The following is a 19,600-nucleotide window of genomic DNA, read 5'->3' as shown; positions in this document are numbered from 1 at the left end:
AGGGGTTAGGATGTCGGACCTTTAAGTGTCATGCTGCCATCGAGGTGCCTCTGACACACACTGTAGGGGAGGATCCTGCCTCCACACACTTGGGGTAGGAGGACCCTACTTTATAAAATTCTAAAGTCATCTTAGAGGCCTGGTTTGGTGGCACACGCCTGTGATCCCAGTACTCAGGAGGCTGAGGGAGGAGGATCACAGCAAGTTCAAGGCCAGCCTGGCCCCCGTAGTAAGTTCAAGACTACATAGTGTGACCCTGTCTGAAAAACAAAACAACAACAAAAACATCAGCTTAGAACCTGACCTCTAATTTCTTTGATCTGAGCTGGATCTCTTCTCTTCCTGAGACAACCTGTAGCTCAGTGGTGAAGGTTTGTAAGGTAAAAGAAAAAGCAGAGGATACGCTTTGGACTAAAGCCTCCATTGTAGCCATGGCACTGATGTAGTTTGCAGTACTTCTGTCACAACCAATATGGCATTTAAAGAACGAGCTACAGTACTGTGGACAGTGCACTTTGCTGTCGCTTTCTGGACAGCAGCAGTATCACAGTCTTCCTGCTCGGTGCCTTGATTGCTCTGTTAGGGATGCCTAGTGCTGTGGAAAGGATTAATACTCGGCCACAATGATGCTGTGCCCAAGACGAGCCCTCGTTATGGGATTCGGGGCAGTGAGGAGCAGTGGTGGACATTGCCCTGGGTGTCTGGTGTCTCCTGGTCTCTGATGAGGGTGCCAGGGCAGCCCCACGGCATTTTCCTTGGAGACTCTGGACAGAGAGAAACACAAGTTGCTCCTCCTCCCTGCTCCTGCTCAGTTGGCTGCTGACATCTGCCTCAGTCAGTCCACTTCTTCACTCTACACTGAACTTCAAGGCAGCGGCTGAAGCAAGGAGGGAGGCGCAGGCAGTTCATATTTTCAGAGTTCTGCTGGCTGCCTCTCCCTTCACATGTTTAGAGGGAGTCGGTACTTTGTAAACCATGCCAAACGTTATACCGTGGCTTCCAAAAGGGAAACCCGACACAGGGCTGCTCTGTGTCCACAGCTCTCACTGTGCTGACCCTTAGAACATCTTCACTGTTCTCAGCCCCTTGCCTGACATCCTCAAATAAGCTGGCAAACTGCTGCCCTTTCTCCGGGACCATGGTCCCCATGGATGGGCCAAGTGACTGGTTTCTTGGTTTGGGTTTTGCCTTTCCTCTTACATCAGAATCTCAGCACTTTTTCTCCTGAAGAGGAAGACTTTCTCTCTTGCCAATTCTGCATAGTCCACCTGCGATGCTCCCTACAGCCTTGAGGGGGGCATCTCTGCCCCGACACCCTTCCTCTGTCCACATCTCCGGGGGCTCGAGTTGCTGCCACAGGTGCACAGAGTGGGTGGACTGACTGCTTTTGCCACACGGTATTTCCACATGCTGCTGCTGCCCCTCTTGGGATGTGGTTTTCAAGTCAGGGATAGAACAGCTGGCCAAGCCCCATCTGTTTCTAGCCTGGAGTCGTCAGGCACGTGTCGACTCCTCTCCTTGTTACAGTCAGCCCTGTGCGCTTCACATTCACAGCCTTATTCGACCCCCCGCGTCACCCAGGTGGGCGGAGGTTACATGCTCCACTTTACCAATAAAAAATTAAGACTCCTGTAAAATAAGTTGCCAAAAACCATACATCTAAGAAGGGGTCACAGTACCATGCTCCCTCCCAAATGCTGATTTTACTTTATCCACTTATTTATTGTAATACTGGGGAAACTCAGGCCCTTCACACTGAGCCACAGCTTCAGCCCTTTTTCGCTTTTCATTTCAAGACAAGGGTTTCGCTAAGCCACTAAGTTGCTCGCGCTGGTCTCTAAATTGTGATCCTCCTGCCTCAGCCTCCCAGGGTCCTGGGATGACAGGCCCGAGCCCCCTCACCTCAGCTTTTATCCACACTCTCTTGCCATCATTTCTCAACACATTGTTTGCCTTCTACAATCTCAGACGTCCTCGTCCTCTCGGAGATAATTTCCTGCCCCAAAATGATTTTCTGAGTGCTCCTTTCGCCTCCGCGATGATCAGCCCCTCTCTGGGCGCGTTACTGCTGTACATTCCTACTGAGGGGAAGTCGAGCCACGCTGATCTCTGGCCTCCTCCAACACTGTGTGTCACCCTCGGTTGTGGCTGGGTCCCTGAAACTGAAATGCATCCTTTATCATCCTAAGAAAGAGGAAAAGAACGCTCTCTTTTGATAGATTGGAGGCCTTCTAGGTATAATCTTTTCTCCGTGAAACCTCAGTCTGGGTTTCAGTAAGCTATTTATTTTTACACCACTGTATCAGAAAACTTCTTGCTTATACAGTGCTGATTGTTTGGCTTGGGTTGTTTATTATAAAGAGGAACTAAGTTGATCCCTTGCTTTCCGAATATTTGACCTTCTGGTGCCTGGGCTCGTCTGACATTCGCCCCTCAGCCAGTTTATGAGGTAGAGCACGCGAGAAGAAAACCGGAACTCACTGTGGCTTTTCCTCCAAGCTTTCCAGTCTAGTCTTTAGTCACATCATACCCTAAGGACAGACACTCCTCAATTTACGAAAGGGTGGGGTCTCAAGAAACTCTGCACTTAATTTCCGGGAAGCCCCTGGAGGATTTTAAGCAGCAATGTCTTCAGCACTGCTGGAGACCTGCTGGAGCCAGTGTGAGAGGCGGGCGAGCAGCAGACGGGGCGCCCGCGGGGCCAGGTGAGTCGGGCGCCCGCGGGGCCAGGTGAGTCGGGCTGAGAAAAGCTGTCTGCCCGAGGCTGGTCTGCGCCTGCGCGGGGCACTGGCGCGTGCGGAGAGGAGGGGAGACGAGGGGAGACGAAGGGAGACGAGGACAGCCGAAAGAGTACGAGCGCGGCCACGACGTGACGCTGCTGTCTCAGCGCCAGGGACCCAAGGCGCCGCCCGGGCTGCCGCACCCCGAGCTGGGAATGGAATGGCCCAAGTCGGCACAGGCGGACAGCGGCCCAGGCGGACTGAGCCTCACGGAAAGAGGCCACAGCGAAAGGGCCGGTAACTGCAACCGGCGCGGGGCAGGACGTGTGGAAGCAGAGAGGGCGCCATGCTCGCTGCGGCCAGGGCGCGCCTCGGTGGCCAGAACGCCAGCGCCAGAAGGGTGACTTCTCTGCAAACTCGTTCGCTGATGCTATGGACACCGGCTCGGGCTCTTGGGAAAGGGCGAGGAAGTGGCCCCGGTCGGCCAGGGCAGAGGACAACTGGGGACAAGGGCTGTTCCCACTCGGAAGGCCCCAGGACACCCGGGCACCGCGACGCTGCTTTGGGCATGGGCTGCACGCAGCGGCCAGTGGCATTCGGAGGACCAGGCCCGGGCCAGGGAGGCCAGAGCCGCGGCTGCGAAGCGGGAGGGCGAGGCCGCGGCCCAGAGGGGCGGAAGCACGGAAGCAACTGGGGCACGGGCCAGGTGGTGTCCAGCAGCCCAGCCCCGCGGCACGGAATCCGGAGTGAGTCTGCCTGCGACCCTGAGGTCCCATCCGGCCTCCCCCCGGCACCGATCCTGTCCTGGGAGGAAACTGTCTGGCATGGCTTGCAGCCTGCGGTCAGGAAAAACCCGAAACAGACTTCCTCAGAGTTTTTAAAAAAGCAGTAAGACTCCTTCAGCTTGTTCAGTTTACCTGGTGCTAGACAATGGACAGGACCCTCTTCCTAAGGCCATCCTCATTGTTGATCTTCTCCTTGGGATCTTCCTTGTAATGGATTTTGAAACGTGGGCACAGACATCTTCAAGGGTGCTTTCTTTTGCCTTGCTGGCTTCAACAGAAACAAAACATCTTGCTTTGAAGATGAAGTCAAAGAGATGAAAAGCCAGAGCAGTGCTTGTGCCCTGGAGACTTTATAAGGACTGTCAGAGCCACTTGCTCGCGGTGTGTAGGGCTCTCTCTCGGAACGTGCTCCAGCAGGCTGGACGCCCCCGGCAAACCACTTTTGCACCCGGTGTTGAATGTCACCACTCACTGCACCCTTACCGAGGGAAAGGCGCTGAGACAAGAGCGACGAAGGAGAGCAAAGCAAAGGGCCTCTGCCCCGGGGCGTGACAGAGGGCGATCTCAGACTGTGGACAGACGCCCAGGCTCTGACCCAGTGTGTGCTCAGAGAAGACCTTCGGGGATGGAGGGGTGGTGGAGGCGGGGATGAGGTGGTGCTGACAGAGGAGAGACAGAGAGGGCGGCAGAGGCAGTGACCCACGGTCAGGGGTTCAGAGGCGATGGCAGCAGCCTTGATAGCAGCGCTCGTCTTCCTCTCCTCCATAACAGCGACTTACGCGCCACCAGTCTGTTTCCAGCGCTGTTGTTGACAGAATGCTCCCTCTGTGAGTCTGCTGGCCACTGTTGCTTCCCACCAATTGCTTGGCAAGAGCAGCAGTTGCAGGTAACCCGTGGGATCCGTATCCTTGGGGGACCCACAGGCAGCCCAGGCAGCGGCAGCAGAGAGAGACGCAGCGCTGTGTGGTGTGGTGAGCGCCCCGCAGAGATGCTCAGAGCGGGGAAGGAGCCCATGAGGGGGGTGAGTCGGGCCCAGAAAGTGGGAAGATCTGGTTCATGGGGATGTGGGGAGGGGGCCGGGCCCGAGCAGAGGCTGGGGGAGCGAAAGAGGCCCGGTGTGTGGAGACGGTGAGGCCCCACATGGGCGCATGGGGAGCGACAGGAGACATGGCCGGATGTTCACCAGCTGGGCCTTCCACCTCAGCCTTCGGAGGGTCTCAAGCAAAGCTGGTGTTAGGTGAGGAGCTGATGTGCCTCTTGGCAAGTTCAGGGAGGGAGAAGACTTCGACAGAAAGACCAGTTGGAGGCCGGGGCTGTGGTTGCCTATGCCTGTAATCTCAGCACGTGGGGAGGCTGAAGCAAGGAGAGTCACAGTTTGAGCCTCACCTGGTCAGTGTAGTGTCTTAGCAAGACCAGGTCTCTAAATACAGAAATTAGATATGCACAGACAGGGATGCAGCTCGAGAGAAGGCCCGAGCTTCAGTCTCCAGTACCTCAGAAGCAGAATAGAATTGAGAAGGTCAGGCAAGAGGAAGAGGGACCGGCCCCGGTGTGGCACAGGGGTAGGAAGAGGGGAGGAGCGGCCACAGAAGCAGCTGGGCCCAGAAGAGGTGCCAGGCTGCACCTGCCTTGAGTACCGCTCAGGGACAGCTGAGACTAGTGGAGAAAACAAGGGAGAACACTGTGGCTCTGAAAGGGACCCGAAGCAAGAGCAGGAGACCCCTGGAGTCAGGTTCCAGTCCCCACCTGCCCAGTGTGCGACACAGGCCTGAGAAAAAGAATGCGCTAAGAGCAGAACTGAGAGAAAGCGGGGGCCAGGACGACCAACCGACCAATGCAGGTGCAATCAACAAAGGCGCTGGCCAGGCCCAGGCACTGACTTTTATTGGAAATCAATTGGGGTAAAGGCGACATGTGGTTTCTATGGAAATTAATGTAAGCAAGGCCCATAAAGGACAAGACAAAGCATTCTCAAATTAGGAACAGAATAGACAAACTATATGGTTGTAATTGGAACAGTGTCCTTCTAGTCAGAAGGTTTTAGTTGTGGGAACAGAATTTGGGTGCGAGTTACTCTGACCTCGGCACGTAGGCTTCAGCCGGACTTGCTTCTATGAACAAGCCAGTGGTGGGGTTAGCTCTTCACAGCCTGCCTTGGGCGTAATCAGTATTACAGTCCTCTGCACAGGACTGATGAGCAAGGGCCTCTAAAAGTCTGAACACTCCCAGGTGTTGCCTGTTTCTCATTGCTTTTAAGGAACAAAAAGGTAGAAGTCACCGAGCAAGTGTGTATGTGTGTGTGTGTGTGTCTGTGTGCATGTGTGTACGCGCGTGTGCATGTCCACTCACAAATAATAAGGATCATGTTTCTTCCTATTTAAAAAATCTGGGGCCGGGGATTTAGCTCAGTGGTTTTGCCGCCTGCTGTGCAGGCACAAGGACCCAAATTCGATCCCCAGTACCAAAACAACAACAATAAAAAATCTGTTAGAGGGCTGGGGATTTAGCTCAGTGGTTCCACTGCCTGCCTCGAAAACACAAGGTCCCAAGTTCGATCCCCGGTACAAAAAAACAAATCTGTTAGAGCCAGGTGTGGTGGTGCACACCTGTCATCCCAGCACTCAGGAGGATCACTGCAAGTTCCAGGCCAGCCTGGGCTACATAGTGAGTTGAAGGCCAGCCTGCACTACATAATAAGACCTTGTCTCAAAGAAAAAAAAGGAGATAAAGACAAAAGTTCATCGATTTAAACTTTTCACACCTCTTTATTGAGGTCAATGAAAACTAAAAAGAAATCGACAGGAGTCCAGGGTGGCCTCGATCGCAGTGTGCTCGGTCACGGAGAAGCGACCGTCACTGGGTTTAGTGACCTGATACGGTACATTTGCTGCCATGACGCTTGTCATGTGTTTGTGGCTGCCCTTGTTCCCGTGTGCACGGCCGGGGCTGTGACTTGGACGCCGAAATGGAAGTCACCTGGAGCTGCAGAGAGTCCACAGTGGCCTGCTGATGGCATGCGGGGGAAGCACAGGCTGCATCTTCACAGTGCCGGGGAGGAACCACCACTGCCCGCCTTCCACAAGCGGGAACCACAACCTCCTGAGGGCGGCTGTTCCTATAGGCGAGAGTCAGCTGAGCGATGAGGAGGGAGCAGCCTGGCTCTCTGGGATAGTGCTAAGGCCTGGCTGCTGGGGTGGCGGGACTCCGGAGCAGCGCTTGGCCAGCCCCAAGGCCCCGGGCCAGGCAGCTTTTCAGCTGCATTACAGGGCGCAGCCTCCGGTCTGCTATCTAGAAAAGGAACCTGCGTTCCCAGGCTCCGGGCAGCCTGATCAGCGGTCGACAGCCCCTTTCACCTCTCACCCCTCCCCGTCCCCTTGTGTGAAGTGTGGCGCGCTTTGGCTTTACTGTTTTCCTGCACCCCGCTTGCACTTGGAAAGAGTAAACCACCTCACCTGGATCCTCTGTTCTAACGATGCGAAAGTGAGCCCTGTTCTCTGAGGAGCATCCCTTTTCCTTCCATCAGCACATGCGCAAAGCTTTGAAGAGGTGAGGAAGCCAGCAGGAGGGTCGAAGCCCTGACGCCAGCCAGGCCGTCTCGTCCTAAAGTCGTGCCCTCGGGTACCATGTATATCCACCATCACCAGACAGTGCTCTAAGCCTGCTTCCTACCTCTGTTCAGAGATGCAGTGCACACGCTGGCCTGCTGACCGCTACCCTCAGTGCCTAAGTGATGGGGACTCGTTGGCCAGCGCTGTGTACACCTCAGATCCCTGCCCAGGCCCGAGCTGGCTCTGCAGACCTGAGCGGAGGCCCAGCACAGTGGGATCCAGAATTCAGTCAGGCACAAAGGTGAGAATCGGGGAAGAAAACCTTTTCCTCTGCCCTCTTAGCTTCAGTTTTCAGGGGAAGACAAATTAAACTTACATCAGACAGATCAGCAAAAGAAAAAAGCATGCTGGACATGGTAGCGCACACCTGTAGTCCCAGCACTCAGGAGGCTGAGGCAGGAGGATCACCACCAGCCTGAGTGAGATACGTAGTGAGTTCAAGAACAAAAAGCAAAACAAGGGCTGGGGATTTAGCTCAGTAGTTCCGCCGCCTGCCTCACAAGCCCAGGGTCCCAAGTTCAATCCCTGGTACCAAAAAAAAAAAAAAGCAAAACAAAACAACAAAAAAAGGGTAGATATGCCCCCAATAGCTTCTCCTTGAGTCACATTTTTCTATGAACTTCCATAAATCCAGGGAGATGAGCCACGGTGCAGGGCGTTGTGTGGCAATTGTTGTCTGTACTGTTTATTCCCTGGGCCTCCCAACTCCCAGCTTCTAGCAACCAGGAGCTACCCTCCTCCAAGCTTTTTGTTTAACTAAATGAAACTATAACACGTGGCTTCAGAAGCTTTTGCCAGTAACATTTGTGACAGTATTTTAACCTCACGAGCAGGCTTGGTGAGCCAGCGGTGGTGGCCCAGGCCCAGGATCCCAGCACTCGGAGAAGCAGGAGGAACACGCTGAGTTGGAGGCCAGGATGGGCTGCACCTGGGTGGTGGCGTAATGACGGCCCTCGGACACCAGAGGGCGACACAGTGTCACCAAAGAATCACAGCGCGCTTGACCAGACTGCCCTCAGCACCCTGTGCAAAGGTGGAGCCTTTAATAAAAAGAAGAGCTTCTTTTTCAGGGAAAAGGAGATGTTTGCAAATCCTTTCTCTGAAACCTTTCTGGACTGCCACTAAAATCGCCTTGCAACGTCTGCTCACAGCTGGAATTCTTGCAAAACGAAGCGCGTACTTTCTCCTCCACAGCTGCTGGCTCTTTCCTGGCCCGGCTCTGCCTGGCGCGTGTGTCCCTAACCCGCGGCAGCCCGAGGTGCAGGAGGGCTCCGACTTCGGCCCTCTGCCCTCTGCGCCTCCCCGCGCTCGTGCATCAGGCCCCAGCCGGCCGCAGGTGTCCGCCTTCGCTGAGCCCGAGGATGAGGATCGAGGTCGCCTGCTCTGCCTCCGCAGGCTCCTAACCCGCCGCCCGCTCTGCAGGACTGGGGCTTCTCGTGCACCCAGGGAGGGAGGACCGTTAACTGGAGGGACCCTGGCCCTGGTCTCCGGGGCCACAAGCCCCAAACCCCAGGCTGCAGAGCTGCGGGAGGCGCACCGCACACGTGCGGCGCCTGTTTTCCCGCATCTGGGGACTCGGAGAGCTGACGGCTGAGCCTGGAGGGGCGACGGCCGCAGCAACGACCCCGGGGCACCCACGTATCGCGCTTGGACACAGCCCGTGCTGCTGCTGTGCGTCGGGTCTGAAGCGGCTCGGGCCGGCCTGTGGTGCTCTGGGGAGGGGGTGGAACCGTTAGAAAACAGGTCCCGGAGGCCCTGCGTGGTGGCGCACGCCTGCACTCGGGAGGCTGAGGCAGGAGGATGGCCATGAGGTCGAGGCCAGCCTGGGCTACACGGTGAGACCCTGTCTCAAAAACACTGTAACGGGTGAGGGCCATTCCACACAGGAGTGAATCGGCAGGACGTCGGGATCCGGCTGCAGCCCCGGTATCGGTTTGCCTAACGTGCCGCAGGCTCTGGGTTCGAGCCCGGCGTCACAGGCAGAGAATCAGCCTCCCCGAGCAGCCGTGCACAGCTGGCGACCACCTGCAGGGCAAGCGCTGCCATCCTCCTTGGCGTCGAGAACACTCGCTGCTCCGAGACCTGCAGACCCGAGGCCCGAGACGCGGGCCCTTCCGCCCTCCCCGCGTTTGCCGGCCCTCGCCTAGACAGCCGGTCTCGGGAGGAAGGCCCGGCTGGGGCTCGTGACAGTGCGGTCCGCTGCTCAGTAACGTGCGCGAGCGGGAAGCGCTGGACCGGTGAGTGTGGGGCGTGGGAGGGCCTCGCTCCGGAGGCGTCGGGACCGGGACCGGGAGATGCATCGGAGCAGAGCGGCCGGGAGGGGTGTGTCCTGCGGGGCCTTGCCGACAGCGGTAGATCGGGCTCGGTATTTCAGCGGCAGAGCAGCATTCCTGAAGGCCTTAGGGAGCCCCAGTCATTCACTCTTCCAAAAGAATCATTTAACCCGGCCCTTTGTCCTGTGGATCCTTTTAGATCAGTTGAAATTAACTTGGTGGCCAGCGGTGTGGATGGGGGTAGAGCACTTGCTTGGCTCCTGGAAGGCCTAGGTTCAACTCCCAGGACCGAAAAGAAAAGAAATAGAAAAAGAAAGAAATCGATCACCAGGGAGAAGCAGCAGAACCCTCTCAGCACTGGAGAAGCGCTGTAGAACCCACGCCTGGCTGCCGACCGGGTCTAACTTGCAAGAAAGAAGATAAAGCTCACAGAGAGGCTCCCCCAGCGCGGACTGCCTCCCCGCCCCGCACACAGACTGCAGGGCCGGGCCGGGTCTCCCTGTCTGCCTTCCTGGCTTCTTCCCAAACACCTCTGCGGCCTGGAGAACTCCAAGTGCAGTGGGGATGGGCTCCTCATGTGTCCTGTGTCTCTCTGTGTGCCATGGCTAAGCTCGGAACCCCAGGCAGTGTCCACATCGGTGCCCAGTGACAATGTCTACTCCGTGTCCTGGAAGTCAGCAGCGCTGTGTGTCGCCTTTGAACAACACCCATCACTGCTTAAACAGTAAGATAATTCTGAATAGTCACCCTGTGAGATGAAGGTCCCTTTTCTATGATTTTGTGTATAATGTTCCTATTAGCTATATAACTGCATTTAGCTAAATTTACAATCCCACCATAATATAGTCAGTTTGCAATAGAAAGGCCTACCTTATGCACAGAAAGGTTTGACCTGGGATTTAAGAAAATAAGAAATGTCCACAAGAAGCTAATGAATTACTAATGCTTTGATTAAAATAATGTTTGGAGCATTTAGGAGGCTGAGGCAGGAGGATCCCCCAGAGTTCGAGGCCAGCCTGTGCTCAGTAGTGAGATCCTGTCTCAGAAAATGAAATAGAGTCATGTTTGCAATTAGAATCCTACAAGCAGACAATTGCTCCTGTTCTGACCTGTCCCCGGCTCAGTGAACGCGTTCTGGGGACCCTACTCCCCCGACGCCGTCCCCTGTGTGACACCTGAAGACGTCCCTGCCTCAGCCACTTGCTCCGGCCCCTCGAGGCACACTCTTTTCCCAGACATCCGCTGACACCGGGTGACGCCCGACCACAAATACGGCTGGGGAAATTAACAGTCCGGCCTCCGGGAGTGAAAAGAGGGCACATCGCTGCTTCCCATGTCAATGCCCACCCGGCCCTGCCTCGGCTTGGCCGCCCGTGAGGACCAGGTCCTCAGGTGGGTGTGGCCGTGCCTCTTGCTGGCCGCCGGAGACTTGTGTCAGTCATGGTGACAGGGCAGGGCGGACTTGGTCCCCAGGTGTCCGGCGCGGTGGTGCGCGCTGAGCTTATGCTGCCTGTGCTTATGTCTCATCCTGGTGCCCACCGCCTTAGACAGGGCTCTCAGGCTCCGGACTGTCCTCCCCACCTGAGAGGACAGACACCTTCGGGAAGGACCGGTCCCCTCCTGCAGCTGGTTCCCGGCTCCCTGTGAGAGGCACTCGTACATTTCCAGGAAGTCTGAGCACTCGCTGTTACAAATTGAATTATGTAACATACAATTCACTGAATTCTGTTAAAAACAAAGGTGTGGGCTGGGATTTTGCATGTCTGAGGCCCTGGCTCCATCCCGGAAGGGAACGGTGAGATTCTTCACTTGCTGGTCACCTGCCGCAGCCCTGTGTGACAGTGGAGTGGGAGGGGCGTTCGTGGTGCAGGGATTTATGCAGCATGGACGCCGAAAGAGATTTAAATTTAATAAAAATAGTTTCTGTGGAGATGAAACTAGAGTAAGAGTAGATCATGTGAAAGATAATGAAGCGGAGCAAGGTGCGGCACGCCTGTAATCCTGGCACTCTGGGAGGCTGAGGCAGGAGGACTGCAAGTTCAAGCCCAGCCTGGGCAGCGTAGTGACTTAGAAATATCTCAAAATGAAAATAAAAATTGAAAAAGGACTGGGGATACAGCTCGGGCAAAGGCCCTGGGCTCGGTCTTCGGTGCTGCCCAGAACGGCAGCAGTTATACACAGAAACAGTCGAGCTGCCTGGTTCTTCCTCACATCCACGCGATGGATCCCGTCCTGAATGAGAGATTTCCCCGATGGTTTCAGTGGGAAAGTAAGACACCCAGGAGGGCAGGAGAATGCTTTCACCCGCGCAGTCCATGTCTGTGAGGCTCTAAAACCGGGCCCAGACCCCAAGCGCGCGTGTTGTGATGCTGGGGGAGATGGCTGGGCCCACCGTATAACTGCGATTTCTGTTTCTGTTCAAGGTGTCATAAAACTGAGTTCAGCAGTGGAAGGTAGGTTTTGCCGCCATGAGATGACACCGTCCTGCTTCGTGGCCTGTGGCTGGCGAGCTTCTGTGGCCTGGTGTCCGACGCGTTCCGTGTGCTGCTCCTGTCCTGGTTGTGTTGTGCCAGTGGCTTCGTGTGTCTGTCTGTGGCCCCGTGCGATGGCCTCGGTCCAGGACGGCGGGTGACACCAGAGCCTCCGCCCAGGGCCCAGCAGGGCAGTGTCCTGGGTCCCTCAGAGCAGACTCTGCCCGGGGTCGAGGCCGCGAGGCACCCACAGCTTCCTGGAGGAACCCGGCCCGGTGCCCAGCTCTCCCTGGGCTGCTGTGCGCAGTGACCCAGGCAGACAGATTGGCAGCTGGTGCAAACCCGCCCCTGAGCCTTGGGGTGCCCCCATCCCAGTGCAGAGGAGCCGAGGTCCCGCTCCGTGACGTCTGTGTGTGGGTTCCCATTCGTGGTCTGCTTCAGAGATGTCGTGCTCAGTGCAGGCTGCTTGGAGGGGCTTGCGGCTCGAGGAGGCCCGGGGTTGGTGCAGGTGGCTCCGGCCGGCTGAGGCGGAGCTTGGTGCTGAGCCAACCCATGGGCTTTTATGGCACCACATTCCCTCCACCCACAGCAGGGCAGCATCTGACGCCCGAAGCCTGAGGCTGCTCCAGAGCGAGGAAGACCAGGAGGGGAGAGCTCAGTGGTACAGTGTGGGCCTGGCAGGTCTGAGGCCCTGGGTTCAACACTGAACACTGAAAAGAAAATCAAAAGCCAGGTGTGGTGGCGCACACCTGTGATCCCAGTACTCGGGAGGCTGAGGCAGGAGGGTCACAAGATTGGGCCCTGACTGAGCAGTGAGCAATTTAACAAGTCCCTGCCTCAAAATAAAAAAGGACTAGGGATGCTGCCCAGTGGGAAGGCCAGTGGGAAGGTTCAACCCCTGGGAAAAAGGAGAACAGGGAAAAGGTGAAGTACTGGGGCTTCAGGATGGACAGAGTTGAACACATAAGGTCACCTCAGAAACAGTATGGAAACAGTGTGCTAGGCAAGCAGAAATTCAAATTCAGCGGCGTGGTGGTGCACTGGGGAGGCTGAGGCAGGAGGATCACAGCGACTGCAAGGCCAACCTGGCTGCATAGCAAGATCCTGTCTCAAACAACCAAAACGAGAGCCGGGGATTTAGCTCAGTGACGCAGCGCCTACCTCAGAAGCGGAAGGTCCTGAGTTCTATCCCCGTACCAGAAAAAAGAAACAACCAAAAAAATGGATGAAAGAAAGAAAACAAATGCTTTTCAAGGAGTCAGAACGCCAGGAGAACATTAGATCCTGTTCAGAGGGCCGCTCTGTGTGGGGCCGCCCGCTGGCTAAGGACTGCGAGCTTGGGGTGGGGCTTCGCTGCTGATGCGCACGCACGTGCGCGCGCGGGGTGGCGTGTGCGTGCATGCGCGTGTGTGCCGTGTCTGTGTGCACATGCCAGGGTCGTGCATGCCCGTGAAGTGTGCGTCCGGCTCGCGCGAACCTCGAGACCGAGTGCGGGCCCTGCCGCCCCGCCGGGCCCTGTCCCCTCCGCATGGAGCCGCCTCTGGCGGCCTGCAGAGCCGACCCCGGCCCAAGCGACACCGCTTTCCCTTCCTCTAAAAAGGGCTCTTCTGGACTATCCACAAACGCTGAAAATAGCATTACACGTGTAGGTAGGTCATTTTCTTCTCTTTTTAAGGAAAAAAATAAAACCACTGTAGAAGACGTAAGAGAAAAATCAACAAAGATTTCATTTGCTGTTTTCTACCAAGAACTTTGCCATACAATTTGTTCTTTCCTTTTCTAAACCAGGGGTCCCCGCTTCAGCATTGGGTGGCTTGTGTAGGCATAAAGTAAAAAGATTTTTAGGTCACATTAGTGCTAAGGTTAAACGTTGAATGCCTTTAGCTGGGCGTGGTAGTGCACACCTGTAATCCCAGCACTTGGGAAACTGAGGCAGGAGGATAGCCTCAAGTTGGAGGCCAGCCTGAATAGTGTGATCCTGTCTCAAAAAACCACAAAGAAAAAAAAAGTAGAATGTCCTTTGAAAGATTTAGAAATTGTACTCGAACAGAAACACCCATCAATGCTTTATTTTGGAAACAGAAAAATATTTCACAGGGAAGAAATCAAATTTGAAAGAAAGGATTGCAAAGCTGTATGCCTAACACTGGGGAGTCCTCACCTCCCCTTGGGCTGTAGGTGGGCGGCCCCGCACTCTGAGAGCAGTGGGGTAAGAGAGAAACAGGCACTCGGCCATCGAGGGGAAGGGGAGGCAGCTGGAGCCACGGCCCAGGGGAAGGCCCAGGGCCGGAATTCCAGGGCGGAACCTCCTCGCCGTGCTCCGAAGGGTTTCTCTCCTGCAGTGGCTGAGCAGGGAAAAGGTGGGGGACACGCCTGTCCCCCAGGGCTCAGCCACCAGCGCTCCCCTGCGGCCTGCAGACAGCTGTGTCCTCCCAGGAGGGGTCCGGCCACCAGGGCTCTGTGTCCAACCAGCAGGCAGGGTGCGGGGACGCGCGGGCCTGGGTGCGCAGGCTGCTACAGCACGCTCTGTGATGAGACTCCCTGAAGGGCGACCCGTGGACGCTGGGTGGGGTGGGATCGAAGCCCCAAGGGGAGAAGACGCCAGGTTCTTCTGCAAGCCATGTGGGACGTGAAGTTTGCCTCCTTAGAGACCGTCCCAGTGGCACAAACAGCACCAGATGTGTGACACTCACCTGTGATCCCAGCACAGGAGGCTGAGGCAGGAGGATCACCATGAGTTCAAGGCCCTGTTTCAGAAAACCAAACAGCAGGAACACATGAGCCTCTGAAGGTTCGGGAGGGGACGTGGTTCTCTCGCTGTCCCTCACCTGTGGCGGCCGCTGGCCTGGGCACCGACACTCAGTCCCCTGACAGTGGATGAGCCCTCCCTTCTCACCGTGCTGCCCTGACATTCTCAGGGTCGCGGTCAGGAGTCACAGGGCAGGGGACTCTCCATAACTGTCACGTGGAAGAGGCTGCCACCAACAGAAAGTGTGACCCTCGGGCGCCGCTGCGATTCCAGCACGTGGCTCCCCGAGACAGGGCCTCCTGGAGAAGCGGAAATGGAGCCCGGGACCCAGGAACTGGAGAAAACAGGCAGACCGGGTCAGCACTGGCCTGTGTGAAGCCCGGCCCCGAGAGGCCGCTCTGACTTGGAGACCTGGCAGGCTCAGCCCCGCCACGCTCGGCCCTTCCAGGGCTCAGTGTCTCCCCTTCCTGTGGCTCTGGCCCCAGGGCAGCACACAGGAGCCCTGAGGCCGTGAGGAGCGGCCGCTAACCAGGAGGCAGCCAGGAGCTGCTGTTGGTTCCAAGTCCTCTCCCCAGAGCGGGTCTCCAGGCAGCTGCAGAGCTAGCAGAGGGGCGCAGGGGTTGCTCTTCCTCCCATGACCACCTGACCACCTCCCTGCAGCTCCCTCTGTCCAGCCCGAATATCTTGCAAACAAGCGCCAGGGCCCCAGGACTCTGCTGCAGCCCACGCTGCTCACCTCACCCCAGGCAGAGCCAGCCGGGTCCGAGTCTGCGCTCGCAGAAAGCAGGAGTCAGAGCCCTGATCCCCTGCCTGGCTCCCAGAGCGGGGCACTGGCCCAGTTTAGGGTGCTCAGATGGGATGGGGTTGTCTGGGGTCAGGGGAGAGGAAGGGTCATCAGCCTGGTGGAACAAAGTTCCCATCGAAGACGGACTGCATCAAAACTAGTGATGTTTTATAGGTCCTTGTTTTTTTAAGTAACTTTATTATCAAACACACACACATACAAAAAATTAAAACCATTCAAAGAAGAACAATGCAAGGGGGAAAAAAACTACAATAATATTCAAATACAGTAGAACTCAACCAAAACAAAACTGAAAAGCACTTAAACATTTTTCCATGTAACTTAAAAAAGCATCTCAGGCACCAACAAGACACCAGAGGATGTGATTAGTTTCAGAAAGGTCCCCAAAACCAACACTCAACAAATAGTGGTCTGGAAAAAAACTCCAGTTAGCTAGCAAAGTCCACATAAGCCAAGCTTCTCCCTAATTTAAATTTCGATACAGTCATACGACACGCAATGGAAACACAATCCAAGAAATATGTCATTAGGCAATTTCACCTGTATCATTAATTACACTTTCAATTCCTCACACTAGAGAAACAATTCGCTATTTACTATGTCCTATTTATTTCACTTAAGAGCATGGCCTCAATATGCATCCATTTAGCTATAAATGTCTCTAGTTTCTCGTTCTTTATGATTGAGTAGTACTCCATTTTATAAAAAAAAAAAACACATCTTGGGCTGGGGATTTAGCTCAGGAGCCAGGGATTTAGCTCAGTGGTTTCACCGCCTGCTGTGCAAGCGCAAGGACCCAAGTTTGATCCCTGGTATCAAAAAAAAAAAAAAGCCACATCTTCTTTATCCAGTTTCCAGTTGATGGGCACTTGGGCTGTTTCCAAGCTTTTGCTATTACAAACTGTCCTGCTATAAACATGGGTGCACATGCACATATATCGCTGTGGTGTGATTCTTTTAATTCTGTTGGGAAGATACCCAGCAGGGGAGTAGCTGGGTCAAATGGGACCTCTAGTCCTAGTTCTTTGAGGTATCTCCATACTGATTTCCACAGTGGTTGCACCAGTCTGCACTCCCACCAGCAGTGCAGAAGGGTTCCTTTCTCCCCACAGCCCCGCCAGCATTTGTTATTGGATGATTTCTTGATAGCAGCCTTTCTTTGTGGGGTGAGGTGGAATCTCAGTGTTGTTTTCCTCTGCATCTCTCGAATGACCAGTGATGTTAAACATTTTTTCGTATATTTATTTGCTGCTTTTACTTCTTTGTCTGAGAAATGTCTGTTCATTTCAGATGCCCATTTTTGAATTGGGTCTTTGAATTTGGGGGAGTCTGATTTTTTTCAGTTCTTTATGTATTCTAGATAGGTCCTTTTTTGAGACAGGGTCTTGCTAAGTAGTTCAGGCTGGCATTGAACTCACTATGCAACTCAGGCTGGCTTCAAACTCACAGTAATCCTCCTGCCTCAGCCTCCCGGGTGCTAGGATTACTGGTGTGTGCCACCAGGCTTGGCTAATGATGTTTTGTTATAAAGTAGTTTACACTTCCACAATTTTCCTGAGCCTGCCATTTGTCACCAGTCATCAAGAGTATGAAAAAGCAGTCAGGTGGGGAGGTGAGCATGTGTAATCCAGCACTCTGGGAGCCTGGGGCAGGAAGATCTCAAGTTTGAGCCAAACCTGGGCAATTTAGCAAGACCCTGTCTCAAAATAAAAAAGGGGCTGGGGATGTAGTTCAGCATAAGGGCCCTGGGTTCAATCATCAGTGCAGAGAGAGAAAGGGCCGGGGCGGGGGGGGGAGTAAGAGAGAGATCTTAACTCAGTGCCCTAGGTTGGCAGAGTCACTCGGTAGTGCTGTTTGCCAAGAGGATCTAAGACTCGCCCACTCAAAATTATGACAGAATCCATGACTGGTGATGTGGGGAAGGAAAAAAATGTTTCAACATCTGCAAAGTAAAATAGAAGTCACAAGGTCCTGAGTTCAACCCGAGGTACCGCCAAACAAAGCAAAACAAAAACAAAAAGACCAAAGTAAAATAGAAGAAAATGGCTGGGCATGGTGGCACACGCCTGTAATCCCAGCACTTAGGAGGCTGAGGCGAGAGGATTGCCTCAAATTGGAGGCAAGGCCTGGGCTACATAAGCAAGACCCTGTCTCCAAAAAAAAGGAAGTTTTGAATAAGGAGAGCTTACAGGAACACAACGACAGCTGTCCAGAGAGGAACCTTCATAAACCCTGAACTTTCGTCACCCAGACTAATAGAATCTGTGTCGAGTAAGCAGCCTTTGGCACTGGCTCCCTTTACCACCAGAAGGCAGCTCAGCTCACCCTCCCGGGCCGGAGCCCAAGGCTGCAGAGAGAATCCCACACTCTGCTTGTGGCTGCCTTCTTTCCTCTCCGATTTTTAAGCGTGTCAGTTCTGTTGCCCCCATATGTGTTTTGAGGGCTTCGGCAGTCTGCTCGGAATTTCCAGAGCAAACAGCTACCCCAGCTGCACAGGCAGCAGCTCTCAGGGACAGGGGTCTGGTGAACAGGCTCTGAAGCCAGCTTGATCATGATTATCAAAGCCGCGTCTAAATCTGGAAAATGCCCTTCGCATTTTCCATCTAAAAGAACAGCTGACCTCATGTCCACTCTGAAACGTGCCATCCCCTGGGCAGCTGCGGAAATCCTCAAAGCTGTGTGGTCTGGGTCCAGCCCTGGAAACTACACCCTCTAACAAATACCTACCGCACCCCTAAATTAACTGTCAGGCCCATTCTGTGCTGCCTCTCGTGTCGGGAAAGCTACAGGGTCCACCTGGGCTGCGTACAGTACTCCTTAAACTGTTTCATTTCCTGGGAAGCCTCTGTAGGCCACCATTGATTGTATTCTTTTGTTTCTTGAGACAAGAGTCTCACTATAAACGGCCTCAAACCTGCAGCAATCCTCCTGCCTCACCCTCGTGAGTGCTGGGATTACAGGAGTGCACCACCCTGCTCAATGGCCTTCTCAAACAGAAACTCCTAAAACTGGGTTCAGAACACACATACAGGAAGAAAGCCTGGAAGAGTGGAAAGGACATTCTAAAATCTATCTTCCGAGTCAGAACCCCTGGCTGGGTTGCTGGACTGGGGTATAGCTCTGGTCTCTGGCACTTGCCTAGCATGCCTGAAGCCCTGGGTGCGAGTGAGCCCCAGTGCCACTGTTATGGCTGTGTCTAGATGCCCCCCAAAGCCTCCTGTGGTTGTAGGGCTGGATCTCGAGTGTGTGACGCTGGGATTAAGGGTGTGTGCTTACCAAACCCGTCCACTGATTGGTTCGGCACCGCCCTAATCCCAGTAGTCTGGACAAGATAAAAGCAGCAGAAAAATGCTTTGGTACTGTCTGCCTGCCAAGGACTGCCGCCCCCTGCCATGGTCCCTCCACCCTGGAGCCAGCAGATTATAGACTGAAACCTCTACAGACTGAGCTGAATAAACCCTGCCCCTTTAACTTTGGGTGTTGGGTATTTTTCTCAGCAATGAGAGAAAAGTAACTAAGACAGCCACTAAAACCAAAGTAGAGGGTCAGGGATTTAGCTGAGTGGTTCCGACGCCTGCCTCACAAGCGCAAGGTCCTGAGTTCGATCCCTGGTACCCCCCCCAAAAAAATTAAGGCAAATGAGTTACCCTGGAAAGCATGCTTTTTCACATGTAAAGTGGGATTAAAGCAATTTAGCACTCCGGATGGTTTAAAGGTGTAAGTAGGAGATAATGTTGAAGAATCCAGTAAACTTTAGCTCATAGGATCAAGCTCTTGCTCTCTCTCTACACACACGCACACATCTTGTTAAACTGCCAATGCTGGCCTCAAATTTTATTTTTTTTATTTTTTTTTCATTTCTTCTGTTTTATTTTATTTGTTTTATTAAATTCTTTTATTGGTACATTGTAGGTATACAGCACAATTACATTTCTCATTGGGAATTGTACCTTTACATAATGCATCTTGGTTCTTATTTTTTCCCCATTCCTAGCCCTCCCTTCATGCCCTCCACCCTTCCCTATTTACAAAGACTTTATTTCCATTTTTTCCATTTCTCAGCATTTTTCCTTTCCCTTCTTTCCTTTCCCCTGCCCCTCCCACTACCCCTACCCCTTTGGACCTTTTCTTCCTATTTTGCATTATTGATTATTCATTCTAATCATTGGTACATTTTAGGTATACAATA

General features: G+C 54.2%; 1 protein-coding gene across 24 annotated transcripts in view; it reads left to right on the top strand.

Moving 5' to 3' along the window:
* Nucleotides 1-19,600, top strand: part of Dlgap1 (DLG associated protein 1) — a 779,881-nt gene that overhangs the window by 674,275 nt on the left and 86,006 nt on the right. For 13 of the 24 annotated variants that reach the window (XM_004853199.3, XM_087194433.1, XM_004853197.3 and 10 more), the window contains one exon: nt 11,810-11,839. The exons of the other annotated variants lie outside the window; for them this stretch is intronic. In XM_004853199.3, the coding sequence (XP_004853256.1) occupies nt 11,810-11,839 (30 nt within the window). The remainder of the gene's footprint in view (nt 1-11,809; nt 11,840-19,600) is intronic. 24 annotated transcript variants of the gene reach the window in all.

The sequence above is a fragment of the Heterocephalus glaber genome, unplaced genomic scaffold (genome assembly GCF_053883595.1).
Source record: "Heterocephalus glaber isolate CG9 unplaced genomic scaffold, H.glaber_assembly_v1.0 deba00000331, whole genome shotgun sequence".
Classification (NCBI taxonomy): Eukaryota; Metazoa; Chordata; class Mammalia; order Rodentia; family Bathyergidae; genus Heterocephalus; species Heterocephalus glaber.
The sequence above is the reverse complement of the archived record's forward strand: the minus strand, read 5'-3'. Positions and strand labels throughout refer to the sequence as shown.